The sequence below is a fragment of the Chinchilla lanigera genome, unplaced genomic scaffold, assembly GCF_000276665.1.
Source record: "Chinchilla lanigera isolate Chin_1 unplaced genomic scaffold, ChiLan1.0 scaffold00029, whole genome shotgun sequence".
Taxonomy (NCBI): Eukaryota; Metazoa; Chordata; class Mammalia; order Rodentia; family Chinchillidae; genus Chinchilla; species Chinchilla lanigera.
The window spans coordinates 2,450,919-2,464,557 of record NW_004955430.1 but is presented as its reverse complement, the minus strand read 5'-3'; the positions used below and the strand labels follow the sequence as shown (position 1 = coordinate 2,464,557).

The window sequence follows — 13,639 nt, the reverse complement described above, 5'->3', positions numbered from 1 at the left end:
AGCCTCCCAAGTACTGGGACTACAGGTGTGAGCCACCACACCCAGCTATTACACTGTTTTACTTATTTATTTTGGGTACTGGGAATCAAACTCAGGACCTCACGCTTGCCAGGCAGGCACTGCAACCCTGAGCTAAATCCCTGGCCCCCTAAACTGAGATAAAACAAGCCAAAGTTCAGTAAGTAAATAAGAAAACTTACTTGTCTGCATAATAACAATGAACACCTACCTTTGTAGGCACACACACACGTAGGTAGGCTGAAACACTATTACTGCTAATCACTTGTATTTTACTTGTCAAATCCCACAGGCACATGAAACACCTGATACACACAGGTTTTGAATCAACTGACTCGTGTGTGTGGTAGGTGCAGATGGAGGCTGCATCGCACTGCGCTCTCCCCGGCACAGCTTTCTGCTGTCACCTACACTGTCCACTCTTGAGCACCACCCAATCCAATAATAAAAAATACTGCTAAAAATCAATAATATTAAGTTTGTAATTTTTTTTTTTTGAGACAGCGTTTCCCTGTGCAGTTCAGGCTGGCCTTAAACTCACTATGTAACCTAGGCTGGCCCTGAATGCACAGCAATCCTCCTGCCTCAATCTCAGACCCCAGTGCTGGGATTACAGGCGTGCACCACCTCCCCCAGCTCCCTTAAGTTTACAATTTTGTGGGGCTACATTACTAGCTGTCCAGCATGCACACCTGGACTCCTGCTCTAGATAGCAAACAAACTAAAGGAAGGTGTAAACTTATAATAAAGCAAGGAGCTTAGAAAGGGAAACTAAGTATTTCCAGTTACATGGACACCTGAAAGATCTCTAAAGCAGGGAAACCAGACTAGTGCTGCAGCTCAGGTCCTCCCAGGCATTGGCTGAGTACACCACAGCCCAGCAGGCCAGTAGACCAGCTCTGAAGCTCCTCAGAGAGGGTTGGGTTTAGCACTAGGGTTAGGGTTAGAAGAAATTCTGTTTCTTTTGGAAAATAGGCCCCCATTACCTTGTTGGGCTGAAGGACCCCCTAGAGCTAACTCTCCCTGGAAATCACCACTCACAATAGTACCACTCAGCCCCAGAATCATTAGCAAGAAAGAGGAGAGAGGATTTCCTTTTCTAGTGGTATGATGAAGGAGGCCATAATGGGTAAGCCTTCAGTCACATGACCACTAGCTCACGCAGGGCAACATCTGAGCACTTGTAAGTGCTGGCTCACTGACTCCTCCCGACACCCTCCAGGGGAAGCTGCTATTTGAGCTTTGTTACACAGACAGGTAAACACAGGTGGGGAGGTGCCGTGACTCTCCACGGCTCAGAACTGCAGTAGGTAACTGTGGAGTGGCCAGGGCTATGCAAAGCCCACAGCCCCATATTCCACAGGTAAGATTTTAACTGATTATCAGAGGCCTTTTTGTAATCAGGTCCAGAGGGAAACCGTACAATCACCCTCGTAACTCACAGGAACACTGCTGTCACCGGGACATGCACATCACATGTTTATGGGACTCAAAAGATGACAGGAGACAGGGTGTCGTTTTACCTGTTTCTGTTTGGCTGTTTTTTTCTCTTTCTCATCTCTTTTATACAACATGGCTACTTTAATGGTTGTTTATGTGCTACAAACACTCCCCCTCAGCCTGCTTTTTACTTCTGTTCAAGGAGGTTTTCTTCACATACTGAGGTTTATTTTTACATTGTTTAATTTGTAATTCTTTTCCTTTGTGACCTGTAGGGTCTCTTCCTCCATCCTAAGATTATGAAACTATTTTCCTAATTTCCTTCTGGTCCTTTCTGGCAGGGTGCAGGGTCAAAAGGACAAGGGCCAGCAGAACAGGGTTCTAGTTAGAAGTGAGAGGTTATGGGCTCACTCTAAACTTTAACATCAGTATCATGCAACCTCTTAAATTCATTTATGTTTTTCCTGGCAATTGTGAAGACCTCAAGATTAGGAAAAGCATGGAATGATCAAGGGTCTGTCTCTCTGTAAATAGTTTTAGGAAGCAAGCTCTGTCTACAAAAATTCTCCCTGAAGTCAAACTGCCGGGCTTTGCGATGCCCCAGGGGCAGCCTAAGTGCACCCACATCAATTCCCCAACAGCAAACCGAAGCCTCCCAGGCACTATCAATACACAGGGCTCTCAGAGGCCTCTCACAGGCACAGGGCTTCCTGCCTCACAGTGAGCATGAACGCTCTTCATGCTGCACAGCAGCTAATGTCAATGCAGAAAGAACAAGGAGAAAGAATCACCCTGAATTCTGACCCTGCAAAGGGGACAGGGATAAAATTTCCAGGAGACACAGAACGTTGAGACAGTGAGGGCCAAGGGTTTGTGCCTGTAAGGCCTGAACTGGACAGGACCTTCCTAGCACTCAACCTGTTTGCCATCAGAGGCATTGTTCTCATTGGAGACTAAAAAAGAAAAGATAGGGCATGGAAACTTGCAGGTCCCCAGACGTCTGGAGACACCCCAAATTTACACCCCAAAGGACTTTGCCCACTGAGGTGCAAGACAGCCAGGGAACTTTGACCACTGATATTTACTAAGATCTTCCCCTCAATGTCCCTTGCCTTCTTTCAATCTCTATAAAATGGCCAGTTTCTCTTTGTTCCCCATGGACTGCCCTATTACCCTGTCTGCCTGCACCCAGGTATTAAACAGTGCACCTTATTACTGTCACGTGGTCTCTGCCTCACTTTGTTCCTTACAGTGCCAAGGGAAGAGCATGCTTTCACTTCTGAGGCATCTCAAAAGCAAACCATGTACCATTTTTTCTGCCTGCTCTGGGAGACACAGGAAGTACACACTTCGGACTTGCAAAGCGTGTTGCTGCACTTTCTACTTGGTTTTCCCAGGCCGACCTTCACCTTTGGAGGGTGCCTGAAACAGGAACACAGAAATGCCTCTGCCTGCTGACCCAGTGAATTGGCCTTCTCTGGTTAAACTGTGGGCCTGCGGGCAAGACAGGGCAGAATCATACCTCTCTAGACAGAAAGAGGGCAGGGGGCCTTGGGGCCCTTGGTCCTCAGCTGTTGCTGATACCCCGGAGAAATCACCTATGAGGACAGTGGGTTTCCACATGCTCTACTCCATGGGTGCTGAAAGGATTTAAAGTGCTTTAGGGTGAACAAACGTCTGAGTCAAAGCTCATTAAAAAAAAAATACTGCTGGCCAGGCATGGTGGCACATGCCTATAATCCCAGTACTCATGAGGCTAAGGCAGGAGTACTGCCATGAGTTTGAGACCAGCCTGGGCTACATAGTGACACTCTGTCTTAAAAAGAAAAAAAAAAAAAAACTCAATAAAATTTTATTATCCTTTTTTTTTTTTTGGATGGTGTTGGGGATTGACCCCAAGGCTTTGCACATAACGAGGCAAGAACCCTACCACTGAGCCACATCCCCAGCCCAAAAATTAAAATTTTAAATTAAAAGAAGACAAAAAAATTTTTTTGAGACAGGGTCTCGCTATGAAGTTTAGACTGGTCTTGAACTCACTAGGGAGAAAAAAAAGCCAAATTTTAAATTAAAACAGACGTTAAAACTGGGGATGGTGGCAGATGCCTCCCAGCTATTTAGGAGGCTGAGGGAGGAAGACTGCAAGTTCAAGCTCAACCTGACCAATTTAGTAAGACTTTGTCTCAAAACAAAATTTTGAAAAGGGCTGGGGATGTAGCTCAATGGTAGAGTGCTTGCCTAACATGTGTGAGACACTGGGTTCAAATCCTAGTACTGGGGAAAAATAACTTTAGCTATACAGTATTTTAAAAAACTCATTTACCTAAATGCCCCATGGGATCTACTGATCAGCCACACTACTTACTGCCTACCAGCATTATATGTTGGTGTGCAGCCTTGGCTGAGGTATTTTTCTTACTTTTTTTTCGGGCAGGGCAGGGCCTTGTACATGCTAAGAAAGTACTTTATCACAGAGCTACACCCTGAGTGGGGAAGAAGTCTGGGCTTTATATAAATATAGCAGGCTATTGCTTTGTGACTTACATTCTGACTGAGCATATCTATGCAGAGAACCCCACAACCAAGTGTACCCCCAAATACATATGCCTGTGCTCAATGAAACCCCCAGTCAGTCGCTGACTCAGCTTGTGCTAGAAAGGGTATGTATCAAAGGGGCATTAACTAGGAAATCACTCACATACTCCTAAGGCCTTCACCAAGTATGGCTGGACACATGCTAAGGCTTAGGGATCCTTGTCTAATTTCTCTTCTATTTGGGTGATAAAGTACGCTGGCTGAAGTCAGGCATACTATGTGTGATTCAGCTTTAAGCAGATTCCCCACTAAGGGATTCAAACCTAAACTTTAAGAGAGTGCCATGACTTCAAGTTGAAAAGAAATCTATTATCATTCACAATCTCACTCCTTTGCAAGTAAAACAAACTACAAAAATAAACTGGATGCTACAGCCAACATCAAGATGGTACAATTCCATCATAGCTCCTAATTTTAAAAAGCATCTTCATTCTAGTCAGACGGCTTTAAAATGAGAAAATGAAGCTGGGCATGGTGGCATATGTCCATAACCCCAGCACTCAGAAGGTTGAGGCAAGGCTGGGGAGACAGCTCAGCCGCAGAGCGCCTGCCTGGCAAGCACAAGGTCCTGAGTTCGATTTCCAGTACAAAAAAAAACAAGGTTGAGGCCGAATATCTTGAGTTTGAGGACAACCTGGGCTTCATAGCAAGCTCAAGGCCAGTCTCAGTTATATAGAAAGATCCTACCTCAAAAAGTAAAAGCAAAACAAAACAAAGAAAATGACATAAAAAATCATTTTCAAGAGATCCAAGTGTCTTCCCTTACCAGGACAGCTAGTAATGGCTGGGAGGCACATGGAAAGCCCTGAACCTAAACCCATCTCTTTTAAACCCTAGATGATGGGGACTCTTTTAGAGCTTTCAATGATACAAACAGCTATTGTAGCATGCGTGCTTTGGGTCTGCCACTACTGCCCTGGACTTTCACTACCTCAGCACATCACAGAGAGAGAGTAGGGCCCAGAAAAAGATAAATTCAGTTCTGCCTGATTCTAAGACCACTGTCCTGTCCTAAAATGATTTGCTAGGATTCTCTATGGGAGTCCATTCCACTGAGAAAAAAAAAAAACAACAAAAACACAAAAACTTCTACTCTAGGAGTTCTGGGATGGGGTCTATTGCCATGGCCCAAGGTCAGGTACAGGTATCCAGAGAGATCTCAAACACAGGCTGTTCTATCGCAAACACAGGCTGAATTCCCCATCTCAGAGTTGGCTGGGGAGAGAAGTGGTACTGTCTTCCCTCCTCTTAAAATCCACATTACAAAAGAACCAAGTTGGACCACTACCCTGGAACCATATATAAAAATTAACTCAAAATAGATCAAAGATCTAAACATAAAAGCTACCTAGGTATGATGGCACCTGTAATCCTAGTGTTCTGGAAGGCTGAAGCAGGAGAATCACAAGTTCCAGCCCAGTCTGAGCAATTTAGTGACTCAATGAGACCCTGTCTGAAAATGGAAAAATAAAAAGGGTGGGTATGTCATTCAGTGCAGAGGCCCTGGGTTAAGTCTCTAATATCAAAAAAAAAAAGCTAAAAAACTCCTAGAAGAAAATAGGTACAAGGCCAAGGGCGGTGACACACCTATAATTCCAGCAACTGGGGAGGATGAGGTGGGAGGATTGTGAGTTTAAGGTTGAGTTTAAGCAAAATAGCAGGACCCCATCTCAAAAAAAAGAAAAGACGTGAATGGAGGTATCATTTTATTTGCATATCATCTTTCTGATAAGGCTCTAGCATTCAGCAACTACAAAGAACTCTTAGAACTCAACAAAACAGAAAAACAACCTAATGTCTATAAGGACAAAAAATCTGAATACATTTCTCCATAGAAGACAAATGGTCAATATGCACATGAAAAGAGGCTCAACATCATTAGTCACTGTGAAAATGCAAACCAAAACCACAATGAGATACTGTACCACCTCATACCCATGGGATGTCTAGGATTAAAGAAAAGAAAAAGAATGAGAACAAATGTTAGCAACGTTGGAACCATATATAAAAATTAACTATTATGAGGATGTGCATAAATGAGAACCTATACTGCTGGTAGAAGAAGTATAGCAACTTGAAAAACAATTTAGCAGTTTCTTAAAAAGTCAAAACAGAGTTACTGTATGACCCATCTTCCAACAGATATAAAAATATAACTTTACATCCCCCCTTTGTCCAGTTTCACTTTCTGGGTTTCAGCTACTTATAGGCACTTGAAACGGCCTGACATTATTAAATAGAAAAGTCCAACAATAAGCGGCATACAGTTTACATTGTGTACCATTCTGAGTATACTGATAAAATCTAATGCCATCCTGCTATTGCTCCTGAGACATAAACTGGGCCTCATTCAGTGTAGCTACGCTGAATACAGGTCCGTAGTACTCACCTTCTTCTTTTTTTTTTTTTTAGTACTCGCCTTCTTATCACCATCTTGAGGTGCTTGCGTTTAAGTAATCCTTATTTTCCTTAGTAACAGTCTCAAAGTGCAGGACTGATAGTGTCAATTTGGATATGCCAAAGAGAAGTCTTAAAGTGCTTGCTTAAGTGAAAAGATGAAACTTTCCCACTTTAAAAGAAAAAAAATCAGGCTGACATTGCTGAGATACACAGTAAAAATGAATCTTCTGTGAAAGAATTCATCTTGTGAAGAAAAAGAAATTCTTGCTAATTCTGTTATTATACCTCAAACGGCAAAAGTTACCACCACAGTGTGTAAACACTTAGTTAAGACAGAGAAGGCAATGAACTTGTGTATGTATAGAAAATACATAGTACGTAGAGGGCTCGGTATTATCCTCGGTGTTAGGTACCACTGAGGGATGTGGGATGTATTCCCCCCGGGTATGAAGATGGACTACTCTACGTAAGTGTTCATAGCAGCACTACTCCTAACCCCAAAGTGAAAACAACACAAATGTCCAACAACTGATAAATGGATAAACACAAAGTGGCACAGAAGTCCCTCCTTACCCACGGAAGATGTTTCAAGACCTCCAGTAGATGCCTGAATCTGCAGATGGTACCAAACTATATATACTGTTTTTTTCCATATATACAGACTCATGATAAAGTTTAATCTATAAATTAGGCTTAGTAAGAGATTAATCACAACTAATACTAAGGTAGAACAACTGTAAAATATAGTGTAATAACAGTGAATTAAAAACTTAGCTGGGGGTGCTAGGGATTTAGCTCAGTGGCACAGTGCCTGCCTGGCAAGCACAAGGTTGTGAGTTCGATTCCCGGTAGTGGCAGGGGGGATACCAAACAACAACAACAACAACAACAAAGAACTTAGCTGGGCATTCTGGTGCATGCCTGGAAGGAGGATGGCTGCCAGTTCGAGACCAGCCTGGGCTACAAAGTGAGCTCAAGGCCAGCCTGAACTGCATAGTGAGACCCTGTCTCAAACAGACAAAATAAAAACACAAAAAACTTAAAAAGTGGGGACATAGCTCAGTACAAACACCTGTGTTCAATTCCCAGTGCTGTAAAAATAAATAAGTAAGAATTATACTTTCAAAGGGCTGCTTATCATGATTCATCCTTAAGTGGGCAAAATTTTCTTAAAATACTAACCAGTGAGTATATGTATATACTCACTGTATATGCAAGTCTTACACAGGAATGTGAATTTTTTCTCACATAAGAAAATGTAAAACAAAGCTTACAACCAGGTATGGTGGCACATATCTGTAATTTCAGCACTCAGGAGGCTGAAGCATGAGGACTGCTGCAAGTTCAAGGTCAGCCCAGGCTATATAGTGAGCCCAAAGCCAGCCTGAACTACAAAGTGAGACCCTGTCTCAAAACAAAACAAAACTTGTAAAACAAAGTGTTGTTAACCATATATGCTACCAGTATAAGCAAAATAAAATCCAAAGCACATAAACATATCCCAGCTGTAATGCCGTCATTTTTCCACATGGCCTCTTCTAGCTTGGTAACCTGAGGCTACATCACCAAATCCCAAATTTCTTGACTGCATTTTGCGCTCCAAGAAAGGTTCAGCTGTCTTAATCTGCAATAACTACTAGAAAGCTGTATTTTAAACATGGCTGAGCCTTTATAACTGTGACCTATACATCCCTTCCTATAAGGCAACACAGAAAGGGGAGGGAATTCTTCCCTATCTTCATCACATAAAAGGAAAAATAATTAAACGTAAATTATCTCAAAATCTATTGCCCAGAGAAAACTGCTCCTAGCATTTTGACGTATAACCTTCTAGAACTTCCCTAGATATATTCATATAATTTTTTCTTATAAAACAGAACCCTAATCTATGAACTGTTTCCTGATCTATTCATTTCTTTAAACTATTTCCCCACGTCAACAAATGCATAGCTATGCCAGCATTTTCACAACAGCATAATAGCCAATCGCATCACTGTACCCTTTATTTTTCTTGACCTCCTCTCAGTGGACCTTTGGACTGTCTTCAGTACCTTGCTAGAAACACTGGCCTGACTACCTCTGTTCATATATCCTTCTTGGTGAAGTGGCTTTTTCTTTCTTTTTTTATTTTTGGTACCGGGAATTAAACTCAGGATCTTGCGCTTGTCAGGCAGGCACTGTGCCATTGAGCTATATGCCCAGCCCCTCATATATCCTCTTTGCAGTTGCCCGATTCTTCCTTCGAATCAATTTTCAGAAGTAGAACTGCTAACTGCTTTTAATGTTTTGGTTTCAAACTGCCAAAACGCCTTTTTTTTTTTGCATCTCTAACCATTTTTTAAAATTTTACTTTGAGACAGAGTTTCACTAAATTGCCCATGCCGGCCTTGTGATCTCCCTCCCTCAGCCTAGTTGGGATTATAGGTGTGTGCTGCCATACCTGGCTAAATGTCCTGCTTTTTTTTTTGAGTGCTAGTTAAGTACTTAGAAAAGTTTATTTTGTGCTTAGAATATTTTTCTAAGGCATTGCATCCAAACTCTTCAACAGTAGACTACTTAAGGGGCTGGGGGTTTAGCTCAGTGGCACAGTGCCTGCCTGGCAAGTGCAAGGTCGTGAGTTCGATTCCCAGTACTGGAAAAAAACCAAAACAAACAAACGAAAAAAAAAAAAAAACAGTAGACTACTTAAGAATCTAAAGGAGAAGCCTTTAAAGAAACACCGTTGGACACTATGATAATGCACACCTAATGGATTCACACGAGGGACCCTAACAAAGGGGGAAGACATTATAGAAATCACCTATTATATAGTGCTGGATGATTCCTTCTGAGTATAAATGCCCTTGTTGAGGTCTGACAACTTGTTCTGTCACCAGCAGCCCATGGCTGTTCCTACCCCGAAGGGAGGGGAAAGCTGCTCTATGACTTACTCTCGTATCATAGGAAGGTACCTACCATCAGCCTCACTATCTGGCCGTGCAGGCCCAGAAGATACGCCCCAAGATACTGTCCCACCCTTTGATTAGTCTCAAGCTGTGAGAGAACAACTCAAAGGTAGTGTAGGCCAGGTGTCAGCTGTCTCTAACCCATCTTCACCCATCTGCATGGAAATAAGAGTTTAAAACAACCACAGGCCATTTTTTCTAAACTGTCTTGTGGTGGCGATAAACTTCTCTGTGGCTAGTAAGCCTTATTTAAGGCAAGCTGCCAATGAATGTGTCTCTGCTCACAACCTAGGGCGATGCTCCTCCATCTTCTAGTCTCGGGGTCCAAACCACCTCTCTTCAAAGCTGAGGCCTACTCCAGTCTGCTGCCTCTAGCTCTAATGGTTGTGGATGTGCAGGAAAAGGTGAAAACCCCAAAAGGAACTCACATAGAAGTGAAAATGCAAGAAGTGGGCCAGCACCCTGGGGGCCACACCAGGGAAGGCAGCCAGGAGGGTCTGGAGGTACACTTCCAGGTCCTTCTCTCTCTTTTCCACCAGGCTTCTTGAGTTTTTCCCAATTATCTTTTTGGGTGGAAGTAGATTTTTATCAATCTTTTTCTCTGCAACAAGCTGTAAGAAAACATGAGCATTATCAACCACAGATTAGGAGCTCTTCGCTTGGTCAGATCAAGGCGAGAAGCTGAAGGCAGGCACTTGTTACAACTTCCACAGCAGTAGTACCAGGATTATTAGCGACTCAACGAGGGCACCTGGGATAGGTTTCTTCAAATCCAGTTACTAGAAATACCAATGCAACACCAGATGAGGAATTTCATCTGGAGTCTTTGGAGACCATCAGAAAAGCAACACTTTTGAGTTCTAAAAAATGGCCATCCTTTCAAACCAAAAGGAAAACCAATCAAGGCAGTGAGAGCATCTTTAAAACACTTTCACTGCCAATGACCTAGAGAAAGATAGCTTTCCCTAAAAGCAAAGGAAGAAATGGAATCACAGCCAGGTATTAAAGAACAGGCTCTGAAACACCTATATTAGGTAGAACACGTTCAAACTTGTCCCCTCTCTGGGAAACTGTCTAATATGGGACTGGCAATCACAATTCAAAATTCAAATATGAAAATCAAAATTCAAATATGCTCAATTTCAAACACATTTAATTCCTAAGATCTACCAGGTTTTTTCTCCAATTATACTACTAAACTGGTTTATTACAGTAAACTATACACATGAAACTGCTTTTGCCGTAAAACTAATGTGTGGCACAATGGGAACTTGACCTCAAAGCTCCTAAACCCTGAGTCACAGGCGCCCAGACCCTAAGAGTTACCTTTTCATGTAGTTCATGGAAGTCACTGTAACGGTGCTTGACTGTCCATTCATGGCTGCCATTAGTGATCTGGATGATATAAACCTAAAAGGAGAAAATGACATTCTTTGTAGAAAGGGGAGATAGCCAGCAAGCAGAAGTCCCCTGCTCTCATCACAATAGCTGCTCTGGGTCAGATGAGACATCAGAATTTCGGCCATCTAGGCCATCCATTTGGCCATCTAATACACATGAAAGCCACGTCCCAGCTTAAGTGTTCTGGTAACAGTCCCTCTTGGGAGCCTGAACCTAAGACCCTGTGGAAAGAACCAACTTCTGGGTGAGACCAGAAGCTGCTATCTCCTCAAGCACAGTATTTAAGGAACCAAAACACATTTAGTTTAAGGGAGAATCCCAAACCTCCTGGCTCGCTCTCTCCCCTCTCTCATCATTTATGTGTGTAAAAGGAAATACTTTTGCTAATAGATGGTGGTTGCTGAACAATGGGTGTAAGTTTTAACCTGTGAGTTTCATAAGTGTGCTGCAGATACAGAGATATAGAAATTTTAGAGTGGAATTGAAGTAAAACAGCCTTGTCTTGCCGCTAAGGAAGACTACCTAGGTGATTACGTACACAGCACACGTCTTACAGACTTCTTCACCCTAGGGCCCAGGGGAGGATTTCTCCAAGCCACTGCCTGACTCTATCTCTAGAAGTGATCTCTTTTGCAGGCTGGGAAGTGCTCCAACCACTTTCTAATTTGTCTTTTGGTATTTTCCTTACTCTCTTTCAAAAATTGGAAAGGTGTCTTAATTACTGGTTTAATTTTGCTAGCAATTCTTCATTTTTTAAACATGACTGTTACAACTAGAATCAAATGTACTTTGTGCTTTTAGAAACACATGACAGAGTTAGGAGCATGAGTTTCTGGAGAAGGTAGGGCATGAGTTGGTAAGGATGGCCGGTTCAGCCTGTACTTTCTGTTCACTCTGCAGCCACCTGTTCTGGAACAGGTCACCTCAGGGGACAACTTGAGAGGATATAGAAATCAAGTAGGGATTAAAAGGTTGGAACTTTTTTTGTGGGGAGGGGGGTTATCAGGAAAGTAGAGATTAGAAGGGATGCCATTTTCCTCTTGTATTTCAGGTGGGGAATTCAAGGTCGAATTCTCTTACTCCCTTGGAATATATTCTTAAGCATTAGAAATTGTTCAACCCTCACATACTGATTTTTTTTTGTACCGGGAATCGAACTCATGACCTTGCGCTTGCGCCACTGAGCTATATACTCAGCCCCAACCCTCACATATTGAGAAAGAGCTGTTTAATATTTTTCTGTGCCTGCATGTGGCCTGCCTACCTCTTAGAGGCAAAATGGAATGCAGAGGGAAGTATTGATTATGATACTATTTCACAACTACAATTGTACTGTAAGAGAGAGGGAAAATGGCCAGAATTACCTTTTGTTCAGGCTTTCTTTGCATTAAGAGATAATCCTTACTTGTGCTCAAAATGAAATGTAAGCCACAGGAAAACTACACACCTCTGGCCCTTCAGGCACAATTGGATGCATCCACTATCACTGAGCCTGAGGCTCCCCCAACTTGCCCTTTGGATTCTGAGGACTAGGTCTGGATGCTGAGGAGGTTTTCAACTTTAAATAAAGCCCCATTTACTATTCCTGAACCTGAGGATGAGGTTTCCAAGGCAACTTTTAATCAAAACCTCATCTGCTATTACTGAGTTTGACACTTTCCCCACTCTCCCATCGGATCCTAAGGGTGAGGCTTCTAAGCCAGCTGCAGTTGAAGCCTCTACTGGGTTCTATCCATCCTTAGCTGATTTTGTTCAAACTCCTCAAGGACAGTACCCCTTACAGGAAGTAAGTGGTGGATATGGGACTACCTGTGTTCATGTGTCCTTTTCTCTCAGTGACCTCAAATAAATTAAAAAAGATCTGGAAAAGTTTTCAGATGACCCTGATAAGCACACAGGGGTCTTTAGGGGACTTATTTAGACCTATGAACTAGACTGGAAAGATGTAATGTTACTCTTAAATCAAACACTGACTTCTAATGAGAGACAAGCAGCATTATAAGGAGCTACTACATTTGGAGATGAATAGTATATTGTTAATTTTAGAAGGCCACAATACAGGCAGCTAGGGAAACAGCTGGTTTACTGGAGCCCAAGCAGTCCCCACGTAACATCCCTACTGGTCTACTAACAAGACAGGAGACTGGAATACGGGACATCTTCAGACATGTATTCTTGAAGGTGTAAGGATGAACACTAAGCCTTTCAATTGCCAACCATTCATCAGGAGAAAGATGGGAAACCCTCTGTCTTCTTAAGATTGTTTACAAGAAGCACTGATAAAAAATCCAGAGTTCTTGGCTCTGGATTTTTCCCCCGCCTCTGGTACCGGAAATCGAACTCACAACCTTGTGCTTGCCAGGCAGGTGCTGTGCCGCTGAGCTAAATCCCCACCCCTTTGCTCTGGATTTGACAGGACAGATTATTCTAAAAGACAAGTTTATTACCCTGTCAGCCTCAGATATTAGGAAAGAGCTACAAACGATCACTTTTGCTCCACATAGCTCACTTGATACTTTAGTGAGAATGGCCTCCTCAGTAGTTTATAATTAAGACCAGGAGGAAGCCAAGGGGAGAAAACAAAGAGACCAAGAGAAAATGGCTGCCTTGGTTGCGGCCTTAAAAAGGATAGATTCTGTCTGATTCTTGGGGCTCCAAGAAGAGCTCAATGACTAAACTTACCTGCTACCACTGCTGAAAGCCAGGCCACCCTAGGAGGGACGGTGATAGGAACCTTCACAACAAGAGGCCCTCTCTGAGCCATGCCCTGACTGCAAAGGTGACCACTGAAAGCCGGACTGCCCCCTGAGGTAGAGGCCTCAGAGATCAGACCCATCTTA

General features: G+C 42.8%; 1 protein-coding gene across 3 annotated transcripts in view; it reads right to left on the bottom strand.

The window, feature by feature from the left end:
• Positions 1–13,639, bottom strand: part of Nisch (nischarin) — a 45,239-nt gene that overhangs the window by 23,710 nt on the left and 7,890 nt on the right. For all 3 annotated transcript variants that reach the window (XM_005387320.2, XM_005387321.2, XM_005387324.1), the window contains exons 2-3: positions 10,725–10,808; positions 9,827–10,009 (exon numbers count right to left, since the gene is read on the bottom strand). In XM_005387320.2, the coding sequence (XP_005387377.1) occupies positions 9,827–10,009; positions 10,725–10,808 (267 nt within the window). The remainder of the gene's footprint in view (positions 1–9,826; positions 10,010–10,724; positions 10,809–13,639) is intronic.